The sequence below is a fragment of the Chiloscyllium plagiosum genome, chromosome 11, assembly GCF_004010195.1.
Source record: "Chiloscyllium plagiosum isolate BGI_BamShark_2017 chromosome 11, ASM401019v2, whole genome shotgun sequence".
Lineage (NCBI taxonomy): Eukaryota > Metazoa > Chordata > Chondrichthyes > Orectolobiformes > Hemiscylliidae > Chiloscyllium > Chiloscyllium plagiosum.
In genome coordinates this window covers 11,039,793-11,051,572 of record NC_057720.1, presented here as the reverse complement: position 1 = coordinate 11,051,572, position 11,780 = coordinate 11,039,793, and the positions used below count along the sequence as shown (strand labels likewise).

The 11,780-nt window shown below is 44.1% G+C and overlaps 1 protein-coding gene across 4 annotated transcripts in view; it reads right to left on the bottom strand.

Moving 5' to 3' along the window:
• st6galnac3 (ST6 (alpha-N-acetyl-neuraminyl-2,3-beta-galactosyl-1,3)-N-acetylgalactosaminide alpha-2,6-sialyltransferase 3) overlaps positions 1–10,444 on the bottom strand; it is a 301,233-nt gene extending 290,789 nt beyond the window's left edge. For 3 of the 4 annotated variants that reach the window (XM_043698677.1, XM_043698678.1, XM_043698680.1), the window contains exon 1: positions 9,884–10,444. In XM_043698677.1, coding sequence (XP_043554612.1) covers positions 9,884–9,901 — 18 coding nt within the window. In that variant the 5' untranslated portion in view covers positions 9,902–10,444. The remainder of the gene's footprint in view (positions 1–9,883) is intronic. The other variant, XM_043698679.1, reaches the window with a different exon arrangement.
• Positions 10,445–11,780: the final 1,336 nt, after the last annotated feature.

Sequence of the window (11,780 nt, the reverse complement as noted above, 5' to 3'; positions counted from 1 at the left end):
TGGACTTTCAGAAAGCTTTTGGTAAAGTCCCACACAGGAGGTTAGTGAGTAAAATTAGGGCGCATGGTATCGGGGGCAAAGTACTAGATTGGATTGAAAATTGGTTGGCTGATAGGAAACAAAGAGTAGTGATAAACGGCTCCATTTCGGAATGGCAGGCAGTGACCAGTGGGCTACCGCAGGGATCCGTGCTGGGACCGCAGCTTTTTACAATATATGTTAATGATATAGAAGATGGTATCAGCAATAACATTAGCAAATTTGCTGATTTTACAAAGCTGGGTGGTAGGGTGAAATGTGATGAGGCTGTTAGGAGATTACAGGGTGACCTGGACAAGTTAGGTGAGTGGGCAGATACATGGCAGATGCAGTTTAATGTGGATAAATGTATGGTTATCCACTTTGGTGGCAAGAACAGGAAGGCAGATTACTACATTAATGGAATCAATTTAGGTAAAGGGAAGTACAGAGAGATCAGGGTGTTCTTGTACACCAGTCAATGAAGGCAAGCATGCAGGTACAGCAGGTAGTGAAGAAGGCTAATAGCATGCTGACCTTCATAACAAGAGGGATTGAGTATAGAAGGAAAGAGGTGCTTTTGCAGCTGTACAGGGCCCTGGTGAGACCACACCTGGAGTACTGTGTGCAGTTCTAGTCTCCAAATTTGAGGAAAGACATTCTGGCTATTGAGGGAGTGCAGCGTAGGTTCACGAGGTCAATTCCTGGAATGGCGGGATTACCTTACACTGAAAGACTGAAGCGACTGGGCTTGTATACCCTTGAGTTTAGAAGACTGAGAGGGGATCTGATTGAGACACAAGATTATTAAAGGATTAGACACTCTGGCAGCAGGAAACATGTTTCCGTTGATGGGTGAGTGCCGAACCAGAGGACACAGCTTAAAAATACGGGGCAGACCATTTAGGACAGAGACGAGGAGAAACGTCTTCACCTAGAGAGTGGTGGCTGTGTGGAATGCTCTGCCCCAGAAGGCAGTGGAGGCCCAGTCTCTGCATTCATTTAAGAAAGAGTTGGATAGAGCTCTCAAAGATAGTGGAATCAAGGGTTATGGAGATAAGGCAGGAAGAGGATACTAATTAGGAATGATCAGCTATGATCATATTGAATGGCGGTGCAGGCTCGAAAGGCTGAATGGCCTACTCCTGCACCTATTGTCTATTGCCACTTATTCAGCTGGCTACTTCACCCATCTCTCCAGTTAAAGCATGTAACACCTGATCAGGAATGTAGGGGAATACTAGGCAGTAGAGCTCAGGAGGTGGTCACTTGGCCCATCATTCCTGAAGAAGGGCTAATGCCCGAAACGTCGATTCTCCTGTTCCCTAGATGCTGCCTGACCTGCTGCGCTTTTCCAGCAACACATTTCCATTACTTGGCCCATCAACTTTGCCATCAGGATAGCACCACTTCCCTGCTCTCACCCCATATCCCCACAATTTTTCTCAGCTTTTTAATCCGGTTACCTCTGGAGTTTTGACTGAATTTGCTTCCACTACCAAATCAGGCAGCTCATTCCAAACCCTCTATCAAATAACTTTCTCATCATGTCATCTTGGTGCTATCGCAAATCCATAAGAACATGGGAGCAGGATTAGGCCATTCTGCCCCTCATGTCTACTCAGCCATTCTAGATCATAGCTGAAGATCTATCTCAACACCCTATTCCCACATTATCCTGAATCTCTTGATATTAGTAACTAGAAATCTTCCAATCTCGCTCTTGAACTTAACTAGTACTTGCTATCAAAGTTTTCACTATGTCGGATAGTTCCTCTATTTATTTCATCTAAATATCATGACTTTAAACACTGCAAGTAAATCTCCTCTTAATCTGTTTCTTAGCTCTTAGCTGAAACATCAGCTCCACAACGTAGATTTTCCCTCCACCTGTTTTTGTCAAAACTTTTCCACATTTTAAACACACAGTGTCCCCATAGGCTTCTACACGATACTCTTTCCCTTCAACTGCACCTGTCCTCTCCCAAAATTACGTTCTGAAAATATGGAGCCAACACTCTGATTCAAACTCAAGCTGAATTTCTGATCCTGTGTGTAATTAATCCCAGCATTTTTATTTACAGTGGACACCAACTGTATGTGTTTCTAAGCACATCCATTAACACCTCAGCCCTCTTAATCTCTGCTTCAGGGAGCTGCTCGCTAAAAAAAATAATCAAGGAACGTTTTGTGTGCTTATGTTTTGTATGTAGTTTTAACCATGACAGCTTTATCTCAGGGAGTCAGCAATATTTGGTCTTATCATTCAACAGCAGACAGAAAGCTTGCCTATCTGCAGGCCAAGATTCAAAGAGCAAATGATGGAGGTGGTAATCAATCTTCTGACTCTAATCAAGCTTAAAGTCAAGGTGTGCACAGTGCTAACCAGGCCAATTATGAAAATTATGAAATGTTAATAAATGGTCCAGCAGAGCTCGATATTAACACCAATTAACCATTGCTTGGTCCTTGATTTTGACTCTGGATGGTCAGTTAAAAAAGATCTACTGTAAGTTATTTGAAAAGGTATGTTCTTCTGAATAAAAGCAAATTACTGCGGATGCTGGAATCTGAAACCAAAAGAGAAAATGCTGGAAAATCTCAGCAGGTCTGGCAGCATCTGTAAGGAGAGAAAAGAGCTGACATTTCGAGTCTAACTGACCCTGTGTCAAAGCTAAAAAAAGGGGGAGAAATAGGGAGGTATTTATACTGGGCTGAGAGAAGGTGAGTCATGGCTCCAGAAGGAAAGGTAGCAATAAAGAGGTGATAATGACAGTGTATAGAGAGATTACAGGGAGATTAAAGTTAAAAATCACACAACACCAGATTATAGTCCAACAGGTTTAATTAGAAGCACACTAGCTTTCGGAGCAAAGCTCCTTCATCAGATGAAGGAGCGTTGCTCCGAAAGCTAGTGTGCTTCCAATTAAACCTGTTGGACTATAACCTGGTGTTGTGTGATTTTTAACTTTGTACACCCCAGTCCAACACCGGCATCTCCAAATCATGATTTATAGGGAGATTAGGAGCTGTGAATGACCAAGGCTGAAGTCAGTGCGATGTGACAAAATATGTGGGGGGGGTGGGGAATGGGTGAAGCAGAGGCAAAGTGGAAAACAGGGGAGATGGGTAGCAAAGAAGGAAAGAGGAGAGGAAAAAGGTGATGAGAAAGTGGGGAGAGAGAGAAAGAGAGACAATCAAGAAATAAGAGGTACAGAAAAGTGAAACAATAAAAATAAATGAAATACAAGTAAATTACGGAGCAGAATGAAAACAGAGGGGTCGAGCTGGGACAATCATCTGAAGTTGTTGAATTCAATGTTGAGATCGAAAGCTGTAACGTGCCAAGTTGGAAGATGAGTTGCTGTTCCTCCAGTTTGCGTTGAGCTTCACTGGAACATTGCAGCAGGCCAAGGACAGACATGTGGGCATGGGAGCAGGATTGTGTGTTGAAGTGGCAAGCCACAGGAAGGTCCGGGATCTGATTGCGTACAGACCGAAGGTGCTCAGCAAAGCGATCACCCAGTCGGCGTTTTGCGAAGGTGCTCAGCAAAGCGATCACCCAGTCGGCGTTTTGTCTCTCCGATATAGAGGAGACCACACTGGGAGCAACAAATGCAATAGACCAAATTGAAAGAGGTACAAGTGAAACGCTGCTTAATCTGAAATGAGTGTCTGGCGCCTTGGATGACACACCTTCTCTCAGCCTAGTATAAATACCTTCCTATTTCTCCCCCTTTTTTAGCTTTGACAAAAGGTGAGTTAGACTCAAAACGTCAGCTCTTTTTTCTCCTAACAGATGCTGCCTGATCTGCTGAGATTTTCTCTTATGTTCTTCTGAAGTTTTACAAACTCCTAAGATTGAAATTCATCCCATTTTCCTTTCCTGGTCCTTCTAAGTTATTACAATGAATTAAGATGACATTTTAAGCATTTTAAATCAGATTAAATTAAACCGCAAGTCCTGGAGTTGGACTCAAACATATAATTTTCCAGTTTGGAGGCAAATAAATAAATAATGCCTTCCTGATCCTGATACATGTAAAAAGATAGACAGTGAGCCCAAGGGACCTCAGTGAGACCAGTTCTAAACAGCTTCCCCAGAGTTTTGAACCATTACCTCTATACAGTTCTAATTGTCGAAAGCGAGCCCATCTGTGCATCAAATAAGTGAATGAAAGATCATAGAATCAAAGAACAATAGAGCATACAAGGTGGCCATTCAGCCTATCAAGCCTGAAGCAGCTCTTTGAAAGAGTCATTGAGAGGTGACTTAATAGAGACATACAAGATAATCGGAGGGTTAGATAGGGTGGACAGGGAGAGCCTTTTTCCAAGTATGGGGACAGCAAACACGAGGGGACACAACTTTAAAGTGAGGGGAGATAGGTATAGAACATAGAACAATACAGCGCCAGTAGCCTACCATGGGGAACCTTATCAAACGCCTTACTAAAATCCATATATACCACATCTACCGCTTTCCCCTCATCAACCTCCTTCGTCACCTTTTCAAAGTATAAGACAGATGTCAGAGGTAGTTTCTTTACTCAGAGAGTATTAAGGGTATGGAATGCTTTGCCTGCAACTGTAGTAGATTTGCCAAGTTTAAGTGCACTTAAGTCGTCATTGGACAGGAATACGGACATACATGGTGTAGGTGGAATGGACTTCAGATTAGTATGCCAGGGTGGCGCAACATGGAGGGTCGAAGGGCCTGTACTGCACTGTATTGTTCTATGTTCTATGTAATGAATGAATGGGCAGGAGCAGAGGGATACTTAGAAAATAGGCGACAGGGTTAGATAGAGGATCTGGGTCAGGATTTGGAGATGCAGGTGTTGGACTGGGGTGTACAAAGTTAAAAATCACACAACACCAGGTTATAGTCCAATAGGTTTAATTGGAAGCACACTAGCTTTCGGAGGAACGGTCCTTCATCAGGTGGTAGAGCGCAGGCTTGGAGGGCTGAAAGGTCTGTTCCTGTGTTGTAATTTTCTTTGTTCTTAATCTCACTACTCTGTTCATTCGCAATAGCACTAAATATTTTCCTTTCGGTAATGGAAATGAAAAATCACTCTTAAACTAATTTATTTTAATTATGTGCTAATGCATATTCATAGTTCATCCCTTTAATTTTACTTTTACCATGTGAGCACCTGACCAAAACCCACATGTATTGTATCCTGCTATCATGAGCTCAAGAATGTAAGACACGGGTTTGGAAATTCTGAATCAGTTTTTATAATCAGGAAGCATATGTTTGCCAAATGTGGCTCAGTGGGGAGCGCTGTTTCCTCTGAACCAGGAGTTTTGTGGTTTAAGTCCTGCTGCTCAGACTGGAGTGTAAACTCTAGGCTGACGCTTTCAGTGCAATACCGAGGGAGAGTTGCACCGTTGGGTGGTGTTACCATTGGAATGAAATGTTAAGCTGAGGCCTGGCCTGCCTTCTCAGTTAGGAAAGTGGAGCTTGTCAGATTGCACTCATGATACGTTACGTCATTTCCATTAGCTTAAGGACTTTATAAACACCATTGGCAGCAATCCCAATCACAGAACCCACTTTACAGAAAATCGCCAGTTCACTGCTTGACAATAGATATGCAATCCTGTTCTCAGACAATCAGGTTAAAAAAAAAATCACAACACCAGGTTATAGTCCAACAGATTTATTTGGAAGCAACAGCTTTCGGCGCCGCTCCGAAACCTCCACAACCACCTGATGACTCAGCAGCGCTCCAAAAGCTAGTGCTTCCAAATAAACCAGTTGGACTACAACCTGGTTGTGTGATTTTTAACTTTGTCCACCCCAGTCCAATGGAGAAAGTGAGGACTGCAGATGCTGGAGATCAGAGCTGAAAATGTGTTGCTGGAAAAGCGCAGCAGGTCAGGCAGCATCCAAGGAACAGGAGAATCGACGTTTCGGGCATAAGCCCTTTTTCAGGAAGAAGGGCTTATGCCCGAAACGTCGATTCTTCTGTTCCTTGGATGCTGCCTGACCTGCTGCGCTTTTCCAGCAACACATTTTCACCCCAGTCCAATACCGGCATCTCCATATCATCAGACTATCAGTTAATACTGCAGTTAAATACAAGACGGCCAGAACGTGGCCATGGACTGCAATCTCCTCCCAGGACAGACAAACGGCCCTGTTGTACAGGGGAGCTGAAATATTTCAGGCTCAGCACTGGCACAGATGCTGCACACATGGATTTACTGTTTTCAGTTTCAGCTCTGGTCAACAAAGAATTCAGGCAAAAACAAACAGTCTCTCCACAGGTTCAACAACTTTCCAGATTATCCAAAAACCGAAAGAACTGCGGATGCTGTAACTCAGAAACAAAAACAGAAGTTGCTGGAAAGGCCCAGCAGCTCTGGCAGCATCTGTGAAGAGATATCAGAGTTAACGTTTCAGGTCCTGCTGACCCTTCCTCAGAAACAGTTCCGAAACGTTAACTCTGATTTCTTTTCACAGAGTTGGTCACGCGTGGTGCTGGAAAAGGCACAGCAGGTCAGGCAGCATCTGAGGGGCAAGAGAATCAACGTTTCGGACATAAGCCTTCTTCAGGACTTCATAATCTTTTTTTCACAGATGCTACCAGACCTGTTGTGCTTTTCCAGCAACTACTGTTTTTGTTTCCACCTCATCTCTTGTTCTTGGCTTTCCTCCTGGGTATTCTGGATTCACTTCTTTTCTGGAACGCTTTGTTTTTTGCGGCTTTACCACTCCCTAATCTCCGCTGTAGCTGAATCCCTTTTGTTACTGAATCACTCCAATCAACACACTTCTTTTTTCCCTACTGCCATTCCCCCACTCCCTTTCATCTGTCTTTGCTTACTTAATGCATTGGCTGAGGTTACCATAAAGTCATTCCTTTTCAACCTCTCCCCTCCCCCAAGGTATGGTGCACCCCCCCCCCCCCAGATTAAACCACCTCCAGTTCTCTCTCTCTCTCTCTCTCTCTCTCTCACACATGAGAGAGAGTAGCCCAGTGATCCAGTAAGTCTATGGCAATGTTACCTTTTATCATTAACATTTATCAGTTCTGACGAAAGGTCATCATTGTGGTGGGGAACTTGAAGCAAAAAAAGTGACAGATTTGGGTCACACCAGGTTGGAGAGGTGGGTAGGGATTTAGGACTGAGGTAAAGAGAAATTTCTTCATCTAGAAGGTGGGGTGCCTGTGGAATTCTCTGGCACAGAAAGGAGGTGAGGCCAAAACATCAAAGAAGGAGTTAGATATAGTTCTTAGGATTAAAGGGATCAAAGACTATGGAGAGAAAGGGGCAAATAGGGATGATTAACCCTGGTCATATTGAATGCTGAAGCAGGCTGGAAGGGCTGAATGGCCTATTTTAACTGTTTCTAATCGCTTTTCTATGTCCTCAGGTCAGAGATACCTCCTCTCGAAATCAAAAACTGATTGTATCCCATACGGAATCGAGACCTGTGTAATACACCAGCTCAGTCAGTCCGACAAGGATACAAGGAATTCAGCTCTTTACAGCTTTTTTTTGTTATCCATTCATGGGATGAGGAAGTCACTGGCTAGTGATATTTTATTGCCCATCCCTAATTACCTAGACGGCAGTTAAGAGTCAGCACTTATACTGTGGGTCTGGAATCACATGTCAGTCAGATCAGGTAAGGATGGCAGTTTCCTTCCCTGGAGACCCAGATAGGTTTTTCTTGATGATTAACTAGGGATTCATGGCCATCATTAGACTCTTTAATTCCAGATTTTAAAAAATTATTATATACAAACCTCACCATTGGCCTTGGTGGGATTTGAACCTAGATCTCTGGATTAATAGACCCACGATAACACCACTAGGCCAACAGCTCCTCCATATGGCCCCACCGGCAAATAAATTCAGGACTAATATTTGATCTCACCACCACTTTCCCAGATAAAACCAATGTTCCCCTGGAGACCAATCCCTGGAAATGTCTCTCCTTTCAAAATGTATGATGAGGGAGGCAGACAATACTCTTCCCCATATTCCACATTCCTCCACAAACTCATTCAAAATTGCCCTTCACTCATCAAAAGCCTCCAGCAATTGACAAGTGCTAAGAAAAGCCATGTTAGTGTGAACTAAGAGAGAGTGTCATCATGAAACTCGGCAACAGCAAGAGAAGTGATGGGCCCAGATGGAGTCCTTTGCCGTGCACGCAGTTTCTGTGTAGAACGATTGGTGGGAGTATTCACTGACACCTTTAGCCTCTCCTTACTACGATCTGAAGACAATCATCATTATCCTGATACCAAAGAAACCTCATGCAGCATGCCTCAATGATTGCCACCCATTGGCTGTGATCTCCATCATTCTGAAGTGCTTTGAGAGGTTAGTCAAGGCTCATATCAACTCCAGTCTCCAGGAATGCCTTGATCCCTTGCAAATCGCCTACCAGCACAACAGGTCCACAGCAGATACCATCTCCCTGACCCCACACTCATCCTGGAACTTTCCCCAGGGCAGAAATGGCTGTAAAGAGGGGTCATAATTTTAAGGTGATTGGAAGAAGGTAGAGTGGAGATGTCAGAGGTAGGTTCTCTACACAGAATGGTGGATGTGTGGAATGCACTACCAGCAGTGGTAGTAGAGTCAGAAACATTAGGGACAGTTAAGCGACGTGGACAAGCATATGGGCAGCAGTAAATTGAAGGGTGTGCAAGTTAGGTTGATCTTGGTCAAGATAAATGCTTGGTATTGTGCTGTACTGTTCTATGTTCTAATGCTCTATGAAGCAAGATGGAGGGTGGAGGTCAAAGGTAGAGAGCATCAAGTTTCGAGGAGTGATGATGACCAACAATTTGTTGTAGACCACCTACATTGATACAACGGGCCCAAAGCAAACGCTTGACTGGAAACATTAACATGGCGACAATGGCGGAGTGGTTAAGGCTCTGGGTCTGTACTCGTTGGAATTTGAACAGAGGATTGAAACTTACGAGTACTGAGAGACCCAAATTGGGCTTGGGGAAGATGTTTCCACTGGTAGGAGAGACTAGGACCAAGAGGGGACAGCTTCAGAGGGAAGGGACGACCCCTCAGAACTGAGATGAGGATGAATTTCTTCAGCCTGAGGGTGGCAAATTCTGCAGGACTCTGCCACAGAGGGCTGCGGAGGTCAAATCATTTGAGTGTGTATTTAAAAGAGAGAAAAATTGGCTCTTGGTCATTAAGGGGATCAAGGATTACAGGGAGAAAGCAGGGGAATGGGGAGGAGAAATATATCAGCCATGATTGAATGATGGGGCAGACTCAACGGGCTGAATGGCCTATTTCTGTTCCTTTCTCTTATGGTCTACGATAAAGGGAAACAAATTAATGTAGCGATTGAAATAGCACAAAACTTTCAGATTTGCTCGAGGGAAGCCTGAAACAAAATACGAACCCGTTGCACCAGCAGAAAAACAGTTCCACTGGGGCACGAAGTGTTCTGAAGTGTTTAAAACCAGGCAGATCTATGTGAATCAAGTTTTCCTGGTTTTTAAAGTCTGCACTAAAAGTTAACTGCAGCCAGATGCAGACAGTCAAACTCTGGAGGTGAAAGCACAATGCTGGATTCCTGCCTACCCCTTCCCCTTGTGAGACAGACACAAAACAATTTCTTTGAAAGGATTCAGCCCCAGCAAAACAGCCCGACAACGGGGGCCTCCCTGCATTGCAAGGCAATGGCCCTTTCTGCTCTCTCACAGCTGCTGTATCGGAGGGAGAAGCCGGCTCGGATGGGAGGAAAGAAGCCGCGCAGAATCGATGAGCAACCAGTCGCCAAGTTACGGCGAGAGTTGAACGAAGAGGCTTCAGTCTCCCGGGCTGCTCAAGCGTAAACGACTCACAGACACAATGATTTTACCTTGTCGAAACGGGACATTGCACAACATCGGAGAGAAGGATATCTCTCCCCTCCAGCCACAATTCCAACCCAGAGATCCCAAAGCTGTGAATTGAGCTCACTGCTGCTGCTGCTTGAACAACTGGCGAGATGATAGAGCTGAAATCTGTTAGCATTTTGTTCCCTCCTTACCCAAAAGCGCTGTCACTTCACTTCCCTTCCCTCCTCCTTCTGGCTTGAAGTCAGGTTAAATACTGTCTCGGATCACATGACTCACATGTCGCTCCAGGATCCTGGGGTAGCAACCCCCAAACACGCCCCTGATTCCTGCCCGTTAGCATCTCTGTTTTAAATAAGGAATTCTCTTCACTCTGATGTCAGTCTTTTCCAAATCTGGGAATCTCAGCACAAACCCCGGGTCCAGCCAGGAACAGAAAGTGGTCCAGGCCGAAATTTTGAATTGTTTCAAGAAGGAGATTTTAGGGATATGAAGAGAAAACGGGAACGGGGGACTGAGTTGGATTCTGAGGAAGGGTCACTGGACCCGAAACGTTAACTCTGATTTCTCTCCACAGGTGCTGCCAGACCTGCTGAGCTTTTGCAGCATTTTCAGTTTTCGTTGAATCACCAGCTGTGATTATATTGAATGTTGGAGCAGGCTGGAAGGGCTGAATGACCTACTCCCTCTCCTATTTTCCATGCTTCTAAGTAGCAAATGTTTCCAAATCTGACCATGCCAACACTGCCCTCCCCATCACCTGTTAACTGTGCCAATCTAAACTTCACCCCTTCTCTGGTCCAGCCTGGCATTTTAGGTTTTGGCTTGCTTGAGTTTGAATCCCTCTGTGCCCATGTGTAGCACCTTACAGTGTGATGTAACTGAAATTATACATTGAAAAATACCTTGATTGTCTGTTGAGTCTTTCATCTGTTCGAATACCATGATTGTTTCACTTTTTTCATGTGTAAATCACAAAACCTTTTTTTTAAAACTTGCATTCTCAGGTTAACTGTAACAATTTTGGTGTTAGCTAGATAATATGTTGAAGGCGTTAAGTGTTGTACTGAGTCAAATCTCAAAGAGCAGGAAGGGTGTGATGAGGACTTCAACTGTTGATGAGCTGATGTAAGGGCTGAGAAAACTGAGATTTACAGAGATGGACAGTCTTGTGGATGGTATGGAGATTTGACCTGACACTTCAAATAAGGTGGCAAACTGAGGGAATGTGCTTCAACTTCTGACCATGCCGAGGGTGAGAATGGAGACAGTGGTGTGGGAAGGGGCTTTTGGGATCAATACTCGTAAACAGTGGTGTCGGCATTCCCAGAGTTGGATTGGAGCAAGTTGGCACATTGTGGCCAATGTTGAGCTGCGAGTGGGGAGGGTAGAGGTCAGTTTGTGTGTCCCTCGTTGAGAGGGCCAAGAATAGATCCCTGAAGATCTCCAGGTGGAAACAGAAATCATTGTGGTCACTGCTTTCCATGCCTGCTACAAACTCCATTCCTCAGCTATCAATTCCACCCTCCTTTGTGGCAACTGACCTCATGCAGAATCTGAGTGGTCACACTCTCTGTGTTATATTGAACCCTGAGGTAATCTTCAAAACACAAAATTAAAAATCGCACAACATCAGGTTATAGTCCAACAGGTTTAATTGGAAGCACACTAGCTTTCGGAGCGAAGCTCCTTCATCAGGTGATTGTGGAGGACACAATTGTAAGGCACAGAATTTATAGCAAAAATTTACAGTGTGATGTAACTGAAATTATATATTGAAAAATACCTTGATAGTCTGTTGAGTCTTTCATCTGTTTGAATACCATGATAGTTTCACTTCTTTCATGTGTAAATCACAAAACCTTTTTTTAAAACTTGCATTCTCAGGTTAACTGTAACAATGGGTGTTAGCTAGACAAT